Below are 14,265 nucleotides of genomic sequence, written 5' to 3' on the forward strand. Positions count from 1 at the left end.
TTCAGAATGGGCTGTCTTCTTATTGAGCTCTAAGAGTTCTTACACAGTCTACATACAAGTCCTTTATTGGACATGTAATTTGCATAGATTTTCTCCCGGTGTGGCTTATCTTTTCACTTTCTTAATGGCAGCTTTCGAAGCACAGAAGTTTTAAATTTTGGTAAGTCAAATTTATCAATTTTTTCTTTTATGGATCATGCTTTTAGTGTCACTTCTAAGAAATCTTTGTGTTACACAAGGTCACAGAGATTCATGCATATATCTTCTGAGAATTTTGTCATTGTAGCTCTTATATTTAGGTCTATGGCCCATTTTTAGTTAATTCTTGTGTATGGTGTAAGGGAATTCATCTTTTCGTGTATGGAGATCCAATTGCCTCAGCACCTTTTGTTGAAAAGATTATCTTTTCCCCCATTGAATTAGACAAGGGTTTATTTTTGTACACTCACTTCCATCCCATTGTTTAACATGTCTTTCCTTATCCCAGTACCACACTCTTTATTACTGCAGCTTTATACCAAAATTCACAAGCTGAAAGGTCACGTACTGTAACTTCACTCTTCTTTTCCAAGATTGTTCTGGTGATTCTGCAGCCTTTGCGTTTCCCTGTGAACGTCAAGCTCAGTGTTCAACTTCTGCAAAAACTCCAGCTGGGACTTTGATGGGTTTTGCTTTGAATCTACAGACCAATTTGGAGAGAATGGTCATCTTAATACTGAGTCTTCCAATCCATGACTACAGGATGTCTCTTCATTTATTTATATTTTCTTTTATTTCTTTTAACAGGGTTTTGCAAGTTCAGTGCACAAGTCGGGTACTTCTTCTGTTAAATTTATTCCTAAGTATTTTATGCCTTTGATGCTATTGTGAATAGAATTGATTTCTGAAGTTCACTTTCAGATTGCTCATTGCTAGTTATAGAGCTATAACTGATTTTTGCATATTGATCTTATATCCTGCAACCTTAACTCACTTACTAGTGTTAGTAGTTTGTACATATGCATTCCTTAGAATGTTCTATTACAAGGTCATGTTGTGTGTGAATAAAGACAGTTTTCCCTCTTCCTTTACAGTCTGGATGCCTTTTATTTCTTTTCTTTCCTGATTGCACTGTCCGGAGCTTCGCTAGCAAGAGCTACTTCTTACGTTTTTCTTGACCTTAGGGGGAAGTATTCAGTCTTTTACCATTAACTATACTGTTAGCTATGGGTTTACTATAAATGCTCTTTATCAAGTTAAGGAATTTCCCTTCTATTCCTGGTTTGTTGAAAGTTGTCATCATGAGTGTTGAATTTTTCAAATGCTTTTCTGCGTCCTTTGAGATGATCATGTAGTTTTGTCCTTAATTCTATAAATATTGTATATTATAGTAATTGATTTTTCTGGAAGTTAAACCAAACTTGCAATCTTAGGATAAACTCCACATGGTCTTTGCCTTTAGTCCTTTTAATACGTTGTTGAATTTGGTTCGCTAGTATTTTGTTGAGAATTTTTGCAACTATATTCACAAAGGTTATTGGTCTGTGGTTTTCTTTTCTCATGATCTCTTAGCCTGGTTTTGGTAATAGGATAATACTGGCCTCAGAGAATGAGTTGGGAAGTATTTTTCCTATGTTTCCTCAAAGTTTGTGAAATATTATAATTACTTCTATGAGCAATCTTTTAATCTTTTCAGTGTAGATAATTTGCACATTTTTGCTAGTATAGTTCTAGGCATTTGATTTAAAAAACCTTATTAGAAATATTTTTTAAATTCATCTTTTTCTAATTGTTTATTGCAGCTTATAGAAATATTGATCTTTTTATATTGACCTAGTATCAAATGACCTTCTAAATTCTATTATGAATTCTAATATTGTGGGTGAGATTCTTTTGGACTATTTATAAAAGCATGTGGGCTGCAAATAATCACACTGAGAATAAGAATAGATGAATAGACTGTTTCTGGGTGATAGAAAGTCAACCATATCTGATTTAAATGTAACTGGTTGGGGTACTGGGTCTACTCAGAGAAATGGTGGCAGTGTGTGAGGGGAGCAATACAGCCATTTGGGATGTATGACTTGGGGCAGATCTAAAGCAATCTTTCTTCTAATAATTCTGCATCCCTCTCTATAGCAGGAAAGGAACCTGTTTCCACACTGTCCTCTGCAGCCAGGCAAAAGGCCCATCCCTGCTTACTCCTGGCTCTCTCCCTCTGCACTCCTTCTCCTTCCAGGTCCCAGATGTGGCCCAAACCAAAGCAAATGGTGAGCAGAAAGTCCCCCTTGGAAACCACAGCTGCAATCACGAGGTATTTGGTGCTCACCGCTGTTCTATGATACTCTGAGTGTGAGCTCCTTGTCGGCAGGAACTCTGTGTCAGCCCAAGTGCCCCAAATCGGGGCATGCACTCCATTCCTCACCTACACTACATGCTTACTGATAATTCTGTTTGTTGAACAGTACATCAATGACTGTTAAATAGTCTAATATTTGGAGTGGTTAGCATTACTACAGTCCTCAATTAATAGAGGTGAAGATCACACTATTTTTAATTAAATTACTTCTTCAATTTACTAATAGAAGCGGAGGTAGGTAAACACACAAGAGCCCTCATCTATCTTCAAGTGGCCCTGCTAGCATGCTGACTGGCAGCCCAGGGCCAAAGGGTGCCTGCTTTGAATCACGGCCCCACCACTCACTAGCTGGGAACCTTAGGCTGGTCACTTAATTCTGAAGCTCCCTCTCTGGCAATGAGGGTGACATAAAAGTGTCAAATGAAGGTAATGACAATGTCTGCCTTACAGAGGTGCTGAGTCTGAAGAGAGTGGATACAAGTACATCACACGGACGGTGCCTGGCACATGGTAAGCACGCAGCATTACTGTTGGTCGGTGTGTTCATTCAGTTATAGGAGCAAGGAGTATAGGTCTGTAAAGAGTGATGAAAACAGGGATGCTAGCTAGAAGGTCTCCCCCAAGGAAACAGAAGCCCCTACCTCCGAGTTTACACCAAGCCTGGAAACCCTGAGCAATGGCGTTCTGGACTGGCCGAGGCGAGGAGCTGCGTCTCCAGCACAGAGAGCAAACCGCCGCCCCTCTCAGGCCGCCTCTCGGCCTGCTGCCTGTAGCTCAGACCGCCCCGAGGCCGGGGGGCTTTGGGAGGTTGATCCTGAGGCCAAGTAACTCCTCCTTTGTACATTATCCCGCCTGAGTCTGAGGCAAAGTGATTGGTGGCACCCTCCGTATTCACTGTGGATTTAGTTGCTGCGTGTGCTTAGTAAGTGACAGACTCGTCATGCATCAAAAGTGTCCAAACTCTGCTTTCTGAAACCAGCATGAAGTGGGACAGGAGCTGATGCCTGAAGCAAGCTGCAGACTCGTGAATTAGCCTCCTTTCACAATACAGGTAAACAATTCAATAGGTCAGTTTGGAACTAAGAAAATATTCCTGTTATGGGATACAAGTTGGTTATGAACCCATGAACTGTAAGCTGGGGTCGGGGAGGGCTCAATAGGTCTGGATTACTTGTTAATTAAACAGTTAATGATGACTAGTCACTCCATTCTTAAGCGATCTTGCCATACCCTGTTCTATTTCCCTGGCATTTACCTTACTGTTGCCATGAATTCTCTTTCATCTACCACCCAGACCCAACTCTTGAGGTCAGGCTGTGTCCCTAAGCACTTAGAGTGATTCCTAGCATATAATAAGAACTAAAAATAACGTTTGTTAGATGGATAAATGAATGAATATACAATTCTTATTGGTCTTGTTCTGAGTGTTACTGTTCTTAGAAACAATGAGTTTTTCACCAGAGAAGGGTTTCAAAATCTTACAGTGTTGACCAGTAGTTCTTTCTTCAATGATGTATAGTGATCTTCATATCTAAATAACTTTGTGATAATGTCTTCTTTGTGAGATTGGTTTCTAGAGGTGATGCTATAAGAGGATTAAGAGAAATAAAGATTATGTTCTTGAACTTTGTTCTTTTACAACACACACAAAAAAAGGACTCATAACACTTCGGGAATGGCTCTTTATCGTGAACGTGCAGCATACTGGGGGCAGCCCACCCACCACACGGTTAGTGGGACACCCCTAAGGGAGGTGATGCCCCAAGGTACCGATGAGCTCTGCTGGGCCGTTGCTCTCTTCCTCCCAGGCCAGCTAGCTGTGGCCAGCCATCCTGTGCCTTTGGTCCCAAAAAAGACCAAGAGAGAGGCCTTGCCCAGTGCCGAGAACAACGTCTCCGTGTGTGCAGGTGCAGCACGTCACAGCCCACTTGCCCACACGCTGAAGGGACATCAGCCCTCACAACCTCTCCTCCCGCTGCACTGACAGTGCCACGACCACCAGCGTTAGCTGGCCCCCCTCCCTTTCCTGCCTCTTGCTTGCATTCCCTATGCTCTGGTCCATGAGCCAGCACGTGGGTTCTTGGAGATCAATGCCAAGTTCACAGTGGACTCTGATCAGAAAGGGGCCTGTAGAATCTCATGGTATAAATCTACAGCATGCACTTACACACTCGTTGGCTTCCCCCTTTCAGTGTTCAGTTGCACAGTGTGACATTTCCCACTAAATAAGGAATGACAGTGGACCAGCATGCCTGCTGAACGAGTCCCAAACGGGGTATTTTTATTGCTACATCTGTACAGCCATCTTAGCTTTTTCCAGTTGTGCCGAAACATAGAAACATACACATCTACCGCCACTGCTAAGAAACATGTGAAGCAGTGCAATTCCCGAGTCTGAGCTCCTGTGACTCACCGGAACCTGGTTTCACTGCCACGGACGGGACTTCTGCAGCAGTTTTGAGCGGCTGCAGTGCTGGGGTAGAGCAGGGATGTGGACAAGCATCATGACTAACTTTTCCTGCCTAGGATGAAAAATGCTGAGATGTAAACAGTATAGTAAGAACAGGAGGGGCTCCGTCTTAAGGCTAAGATTCCATTTTAAAGAGCAGAGAATTGAGAAGTTAGACTCCTAACATATTATCTGGTAATCAGACATAACCCAACAGCCTATCTTAAGGCAGGGCAGGCAGTCTTAACTGCTCTGTCCCCACTGCTTGAGGGTAAGCACTAGCTTGGAGAAGAACAGGTAAATAAATTTCTTGTGTTGGGTTTATTTAGCAGAATTAGCTGGAGGACTGATAACAGGAGAGGAAACATGGTGTCTCTCACCAAAGAAGCATCTTGAGACCACAAGTCAAGTCTATGCCAAACAACCCCCCATCTGCCCTTTGCCCCATTCTTGAAAGCCTTAAAAGACAGAACCCCCAAACTCTCAGCATGCCTCCTCTCTGAGGATGCCTGCACTTTCCTTAAGTGCATACTTTCAAATAAAGCTTTCTCACTGCTCAAATTATTGTGATTTGTCTCCTTGATATTTCATTTTATTTCCAAGTCTTCACTCTGTCTCTGCTTTACTCCTAATAAGTAGGAAGGGGCTGCTAAGAGCTCAGATTTGGACCTGCGTGTTTCCATCACCTGGGTGACCTGGATGAAACTGCAGCTGTGCAATCTTGTCTTAGTAGCCTACCTGAAAATCTCCTTTCTTTGGGAAGTTCTAAGAACATAATCTCACTCCATCCTGTGCTCTGTGGCCCCCGCAAATCCTGGAGTGGTGGGGGCTAGTCCCCACGCTGTGCAGATCCAAGCAGACACAGGATGCCAGGTGGCCCTGGTTTCTGTAGTTAGCAAGGGGCTCTGTCCTAGGCCGGGAACTTTCCCTCCGCAGTTCCCTGTTCTCTGCTGCCTGAAGGCAGCTGCCACCCCTGCTGCTCTTGCTTTAATGAACTCCTTCCTTACCTGCACTCATCTGATCCGTTCAAGAATTCTTTCTCGCCCAGTGTCAAGAGCCTTCCCCCGTCCAGGCTGAGGTTTCTGCTAGTGCTGCACCTAGTGCGCAGGGAGAGACCTCCCCAGACGCAGCTACCCGGCAACAGTACCACTGACATGGGGCCCAGGAGTTCCTTGTTGTGGGGAGGGGAGTGGCAGTGCGGTCCTGTGCACTGTGGGACAGTTAGCGGCATCCCTGGCCTCTCCCCGCTGGATACTGGTCACACCCCACCCCTGTTGCAACAACCAAAAATGCCTTGTGATGTTGCTAAATATCTCCTGAGGAGGTCAAGATAGCCCCCAGCTGAGAACCACTCTTTTAAAATAAATAAAATTCACATTTTAAATCTTAGAGACCTGGACAAGGTGCTCTAAGACAAGAAAATTATAAAGTAACTTCACTTAAGAATGAACTTGCAGAGTTGCATCCCCGGAACAGTGTGTTAGGCGGGGGGTGGGGGTGGGGGGGTAGGTGGGCTCAGAACACCTGCAAGGCTGGTAACCAAGGCAGTTCATCAAATATTCATAAATCCCTGTGACAGGGAATTAACTCTGTGGTATATTTTACTTTACAATAGAGCATAGTGTTATCAGTGAAAGCATTGAGATTACAAAGCCTGTTTTTCTACTTTAAGATTTATGTGGGGCAATTATTGCCCCATATAAATACAGGATGCACATCAACATAAACAAAACACTTCTTAGAGCAAAAGTATAAATTCTAAAATGTCACATTATTAAGTACATTTTTTTACATTTTGGTGTTCCCCCACAATTGATGCGATCATACAAATCTGAAGTTATAATAGACATTAGGATGAAAACAGAAACAAATGGTATTCAAAGCAAACAATCCCCATGACCCACAATACCTGCACCATGCAGAGGGTGGTGAGGAAACCTATATTCCTTTCCTAGAACACTTAACAAGTACATGTTTATATGCAGTTTTACAAGAATGCACTGGCAGCCCCAGGAGCGACGTCAGCAGTGCCGGCGCGCATGCCCAGGGCGCGCAGCTCCATATCTGCCTCCACCACTCGCTGAACATACGACCTAGTTAGAACCCCTTATAGTCTTATTTCTCATCTAGGAAATCGGAAAAATAATTATATTTACCTTATAGTTTAAAGCAATTTTAAATAAGAAAAATGTAAACAAAATAAATTATAAACTGTATATCACTATGTGAAAGTTCATGATTATTCAATGAAGACTAGTTTGTCATTAAAAAAATGAAGAAAAAGTAACTCAGATTTCCTCTAACCTTTTACAAATTACAATATGTGTAACCAAAGCTTAGTTGCTTTTTTTTTTACATACCTATTTCTTTTTGTCAGGGGAATTTTATTGTTAACTTCCAGCCACTGAGGCTCATATAATGATGTTAGAAATTGCTTCCATTTGACTTTAGTGGTGGTTTTAAGTCCAAGTCTGGATTTAAAAAAGCAAAGACATTATTTTAAACACTTTTTCTATAACATTTTGTGGATTATATGTTTAATATTGAATTGAAAATGGCAGCAATGAATTTATATGAGGTTTCAAATCTAAGGTAAACAAAATAATTTCAGTAAAACAGTTCTACAAACAGATTTATAAAAAGCAAGGAAAAATCAAACTGATTATCCATCACCAGGTCTCCACATTCCATTAGCAGTGGCACGTACTGGAGGAAGAGACAAATGATTCATTATTTGAAGAGCTCAATTCCTGTGGTAGGTAGAGTATAGGCCCTCAAGGTGCCCATATACCCTAATCCATGGGATCTGTGAACATGGGCCTTATGTGTCGAAAGGACTCTGCTGGTGTGGTTAAGGGAATGGGCCTTGAGATGCCAGAGGAGCCTGGGTTACCCAGGTGGGCCCAGCCTCATCACAGAAGTTCTTCAAATCAGAGAATTTCTCCCACCTGCAACCAGAAAAAGATGTGTTGACAGTACAAGGGCCAAAGAGATCTGACACTGGTGACTTTGAACATGTAGGGTGGGGCCACAAGCCAGGGAATGCAGGGAGTCTCTACAGCCAGAAAAGACAAGACATGGATTCTCCCCTGCAGCCTCCAGAAGGAACACAGCCCTGCTGACACCTTGAATTTAGTTCAGGGAGAAGCACGTTGGGCTTCTAACCTACTAAAGAATACATTTGTGTCACTTTAAGCGACTAGACTTGTGGGAATTTGTTACAGTAGCAATAGAAAACTAGTATAGATTTTAAATCTTGGCAAGAATCAGTAATTGGAAAAGTGTTCAAAAAACCAATTGCCAAAGTTAACATGGTCCCATGACAGAGGGACCAATAATTCCAGAACTACAAAGTGCCAGCAGGAGTGACCTCATGTGAGCACAGGTTTGGGATTCAGAAAAACCAGAGAACAAGTGCCTGCTCCCTCACTTCTTACTCAGAGAAGTTGCTTACTATTCTGATTCTCTACTTTTCTCATCTGTAAAATGGGAATAATAATACATACTGGGAGGTGTGGATAAAATGAAAGTTCCTGTGGCCAGGATTCTCACCTGGCCTGGTTGGCTAGCTCACTACACACGTGTGGGCAATATGTTGCTACTGACTCTATATAAAGAGCTCCAGCCAGTGCTCTGGGCGACACGGTGGCACAGCTACAGGAGAGCAGAGATGAGACTGGGGTGGTGGCAGTGCTGAGGACAGAGGTCCAGAGGACAGCTGTGCAGGACGACTGTGCAGAGAGGCCCAGAGGACGGCTGTGTGGTATGGCTGTGCAGCCAGAGAGGACCAGAGGACAGCTGTGCAGACAGAGAGGCCCAGAGGGAGAGACCGGCTTGCTGCCTGCAGACTCGCTCTGAGTGAACGGGATTTTAGTGACTGACCTGCCACCTGGAAATAAAATTGGGTATAACCCTTTCACCCCAAGAACATTCTACTGTCATTTCTTTGGTCACACTGAATCCATAGTGAACTTGCCAGGGCTGAAACCCATTGGCAAGACAGGAGGGTTGCTGTAAGGATTAGAGATAGTAAGCCAAAAAGCCCCTGTTGCACTACCAGATCACCAGCAAATGTTCAATCACACAACCTTCCCCACTGTCTCATTGCTCACATATTAAGCATTACTTATGCTTCTGTAACCATGGTACAAAGTATTTGGGCTGAGATCCTTAAACAACACATGTGAGATGCCAGTGGAATAAGACAGGCTAGCCTGTTTTGATTGCTAAAAACTGGTGGCTGAAAGAAGTGGTCTCATGTGGATCAGATGTGGGCCACAAGAGAGCATGCAAGCCTGCATGTGTGCCCGCACAAACACATGCGGGGTCACCTCGGTTCCTGCCCAAGAAGGCCACCCAGAGTGATGAACAAGCCCAGAGGGAGAAGGAAAGAGAGAAGAAGCCACCTGCACCCCCCTTATTCTGACCTTAGGGCAACAGGCCCTAGCTGGGTGAGGGAAAGCAATTCCCATTTAAATCTAGCCTACAGCTTCGACTACAATGTGAGACCGGCTATTGCAACCACTAAGCTGAGGCTCTTTATATGATCCACGACAAAACCAGAAAAATTGAGGTCTGCTCAGTGTTATTATCCAGGGGCAAAAGAACTAATCCAATTGAGCAAATTTAAAGGAACAATGAGAAACAAAATTCAGTTGCTTTAAGATTATGGTCCACGAGTCTTGTCAGCTCTACTCCGGTTCCATATGCACCCCAGTCAGCTACCCATCCATTCAGACATCCACATGTGCTGCCAAGCTCCCATCTTTTCTCAGTTGAAGCATTGCAATAATCTCCTAATTGGTCTCCTTGTCCCTACTCCTGCCTTCCTCAAATACATTTTCATACTTTAATCAGCCTGCTCTTTTTGAAATACAAACATGATTAGATTACTCTCCTGCTTACAATGTTTCCATGACTTCCCACAGCTCTTAGGATAAAAAGTAAAACCCTTCGGCACATTCTAGCCTTGCCCCCATCTCAAGCTCATCTCACACATGCAGCCCCTTGCTCTCCTAGCTGTAGCCATGCTAGTCCTTTAGCTTCAAAACGGTTGTGTTCCTCCCTGCCCTGGGTCCCTTACAGTTACTGCTTTGCCACTTGGACATTCCCCATCATTACTTACTTCCTGTACTTTATGTACTTAATCCTACTGCTTTTCCAAGTCTCAACTTAATCATTACTTTCTTCAAGGAGCCTTCCCCGATTTCCATAACCAGAGCTATTTGCCCTATTAGCCTGTCTCAAAGCACTATCTCCTTCCTTCATAGCATTTGTCACTAAGTATTAATAGTATTAACACTTGTATAGCACTTTATGATTATGACTATAGCAGCTAATATTTCATAAATTGTTATTACATCTGTTATTAGCACCATGCATATAGTCAAGAGAAGGAAAGAAAGAGACTGATTGATTTCACTTGGCATATATGGCAACATCTACTAAGTAGACTGTGCCAGTGGTTTAATGCACTGCTATTCACATACAGAACAGTTTCATCTTTCATACTCAGCCTTCTTTCCCCAAACATTACCTGCATTTTGATAAATTTGTTAATCTACATATTTTCACCTTAAATTTCAGAAAGTTAGATTTTAATTTTCTATACTGGAAACACTGTCACTATTATTAAAAATAGAATCAGCTTCATATACTTTGTTTAGAAAATTACCTTGCTCTTTGCAAAAAATATGAAATTAGATCTTCATTCCGCATAGTAAAATAAATTCAAAATGGATTAAAAGGTTAAATGTAAAAAAATAGGACCACTAAAAAAAAAAAAAGAAGAAAATCCAGGTATATATTCATTTGGTATTTTTTTTGAATTTTGGTATCATTAATATACAATTACATGAGCAACACTGTAGTTACTAGATCCCCCCATTATCAAGTCCCCACCACACACCGCATTACAGTCACTGTCCATCAGCATAGTAAGATGCTATGGAGTCACTACTTGTCTTCTCTGTGCTATACTGCCTTCCCCGTGTCCCCACTATGTTATGTGTGCTAATGCCCCTTAATCCCCTTCTCCCTCCCTTCCCACCCACCCACGCACTCACCCCCCAGTCCCTTTCCCTTTGGTACCTGTTAGTCCATTCTTGGGTTCTGTGATTCTGCTGCTGTTTTGTTCCTTCAGTTTTTCCTTTGTTCTCATACTCCACAGATGAGTGAAATCATTTGGTACTTGTCTTTCTCCGTCTGGCTTATTTCACTACGCATAATACCCTCTAGCTCCATCCATGTAGCTGCAAATGGTAAGATTTGTTGTCTTCTTATGGCTGAGTAGTATTCCATTGTGTATATGTACCACATCTTCTTTATCCATTCATCTACTGATGGACACTTAGGTTGCTTCCATTTCTTGGCTATTGTAAATAGTGCTGTGATAAACATAGGGGTGCATCTGTCTTTTTCAAACTAGGCTGCTGCATTCTTAGGAGTGGAGTTCCTGGGTCAAATGGTATTTCTATTTCTAGTTTTTTGAGGAACCTCCATACTGCTTTCCACAATAGTTGAACTAATTTACATTCCCACCAGCAGTGTAGGAGGGTTCCCCTTTTCCACATCCTCGCCAACATTTGTTGTTGTTTGTCTTTTGGATGTTGGTCATCCTAACTGATGTGAGGTGATATCTCATTGTGGTTTTAATTTGCATTTCTTTGATAATTAACGATGTGGAGTATCTTTTCATGTGCCTGTTGGCCATCTGAATTTCTTCTTTGGAGAAGTGTCTGTTCAGATCTTCTGCCCATTTTTTAATTGGATTATTTGTTTTTTGATTGTTGAGGCATGTGAGCTCTTTATATATTTTGGATGTTAACCCCTTGTCAGATATGTCATTTACAAATATATTCTCCCATACTATAGGATGCCTTTTTGTTCTACTGATGGTGTCCTTTGCTGTACAGAAGCTTTTTAGTTTGATATAGTCCCATTTGTTCATTTTTGCTTTTGTTTCACTTGCCCGGGGAGATATGTTCATAAAGAAGTTGCTCATGTTTATGTTCAAGAGAGTTTTGCTTCTGTTTTCTTCTAAGAGTGTTATGGTTTCATAACTTACATTCAGGTCTTTGATCCTACTTTTGTGTATGGAGTTAGGCAGTAATCTAGTTTCATTCTCTTACACATAGCTGTCCAGTTTTGCCAACACACACTGTTGAAGAGGCTGTCATTTCCCCATTGTATATCCATGGCTCCTTATCACATATTAACTGATCATTGACCACATATGCTTGGTTTAATATATGGACTCTCTATTCCATTCCACTGGTCTATGGGTCTGTTCTTGTGCCAGTACCAAATTGTCTTGATTACTGTGGCTTTGTAGTAGAGCTTGAAGTTGGGAAGCGAGATCCCCCGCGCTTTATTCTTCCTTCTCAGGATTGCTTTGGCTATTTGGGGTCTTTTGTGTTTCCATATGAATTTTAGAACTATTTGTTCCAATTCATTGAAAAATGCTGTTGGTATTTTGATAGGGATTGCATTGAATCTGTAGATTGCTTTAGGCAGGATGACCATTTTTACAATATTAATTCTTCCTACCTAAGAGCATGAGATGAATTTTTATTTATTAGTGTCCTCTTTAATTTATCTTAAAAGTGTCTTGTAGTTTTCAGGGTTATTCATTTGGTATTTGAATAAGAATGGATTTAAAGAGAGGAAATCAAACTTAACTATTTTATTACAACAAAATAAAAAAATCTCTAAATCCCAGAAATATTAAAACAAAATTTAAGGGCCAAACAACAGACTTACAAAGTTATCTATCATAAATATATACAATAAATCATTAATATTCTTAAAACATATAATGTTTATGCAAATTAATATGAAAATACTAAAACTTGACCTCTTCCAGCAATGGTGGAGTTAAATCTGACTAGACCAATCCTCCTGCAGATAGTCACAGTCACCGCTGGGCGTAATACCACAAGTTGACTTCCTAATAGCACTAGAGGGGGAACAGAAGTGAGCAAACTCCGGTGGGGAATTCATGTTGAGAAGAATGGAGTTGTGAGGAATATTTTCAGTGCCTTTAGACTAGGACAGAGCACTTCAGCATGAGGATGGCAAGGGCAGCAGTGCAAAAATAACAAAGACTTTATGGCCTGGAAAACTAGAAGAACAAACCCAAGTAAACCACAGCCCCTAGAGAGAAACAGAAAATCCTGGAATGGAAAGAGCCAGAGGGATTCCCATTTCTGACTTGCTCCTGAATCTCACATGCTCAGAACCTACTCAAAATAGCTTAGCTAAACACAAAAAATATGAACAAAGATCAGAGCTGACAACCCATGAAATATAATACGCAGATTGAGTTCAACCAACAGAATTGCCTGCTAAAACAAATTTGCTGAAACAAAAAACATTTGCTGAAAAAAAAAAGCAAGAACAGAATTTAGAGTCTCCACAATTTAACATGCAAAATGGCCAATATAGAATCTAAAATTATAGGACATATGAAAAAGCAGGAAAATGGGATGAACCCCAAGTAACCCACATGTTGGCATTAACAGAAAAAAGCTTTTAACAGCAATGATTACGGGTAACATCAATGAAATAAATGAAAATGTGCATATAATGAATCAAAAGATAAAATGTCAGCAGAGAATGGCCATAATAAAAAAAATTAAATGGAAATTTTACAATGAAAAAATACTATTTGAATTTTTTAAAAAATAACTTGATAGAATTAACAAAATAATGGGAAGGATAGAGAAAAAAGCAAGTGAACTTAAATATAGATCAACAGAAATGATATGAAGAACACGGAATACACATATATTTATAAAATGAACAGAGCCTCAAAAACATAGTACTAGTCTGATGTACATATAACTGGAGTCACAGGAGAGGAAAGAAAGAATGGAGCAGAAAAAAAAGGCATAACGTCCAAAATTTCCCCAAATTTGATTAAAGATACACATTTACAGACTTAAGATGCTCAACACCAAGCAAGATACTCATGAAAAAGGCTATGCAAAGGCACATCAGTTACAAGGCTGAGAGTCAAATTCAAAGGGTAAATCTTGAATTCAGTAAAAGGAAAATTACTCATCATATCCAGGACCACAATTAACAGATGACTTCTCATCCAAAATAATGGAAGCCAAAAGCAATGGAACAATATCACTAAGCGCTAAAAGAACAAGGTTACAAGAATTTTCCTAGAAAATGTCCTTCGACGATGAAGAAGAAATGAAGGCATTTCTAAATAAAACAAAGATAAGGGAACCCATCTTTAGCACAATGTACCTCAATAAAGGAAGTTCTTTAGCTGAAGGAAAATGATAGCAGATGGAAACCTTGACTCTTCAGAAAAGAATGAAGAGAGAATCAGAAATGGTAAATACCTAAAAAAATTTTTTAAATTATTTTTTTCCTTTTCCTCCTTAATTTATTTATGGTTATTTAAAGCAAATAACCATCCTATCAATGTTATTATTAAAAAATAACATTGTGTGGTTTATAT

At 40.8% G+C, this 14,265-nt stretch overlaps 1 protein-coding gene across 1 annotated transcript in view; it reads right to left on the bottom strand.

The window, feature by feature from the left end:
* The window catches only part of EFCAB6 (EF-hand calcium binding domain 6), a 213,706-nt gene that overhangs the window by 114,003 nt on the left and 85,438 nt on the right, over positions 1 to 14,265 (bottom strand). Inside the window, 2 exon segments of the mRNA XM_073213995.1 lie at positions 3,821 to 3,923; positions 7,148 to 7,258. Coding sequence (XP_073070096.1) covers positions 3,821 to 3,923; positions 7,148 to 7,258 — 214 coding nt within the window.

Source organism: Manis javanica, chromosome 10 (genome assembly GCF_040802235.1).
Source record: "Manis javanica isolate MJ-LG chromosome 10, MJ_LKY, whole genome shotgun sequence".
Taxonomy (NCBI): Eukaryota; Metazoa; Chordata; class Mammalia; order Pholidota; family Manidae; genus Manis; species Manis javanica.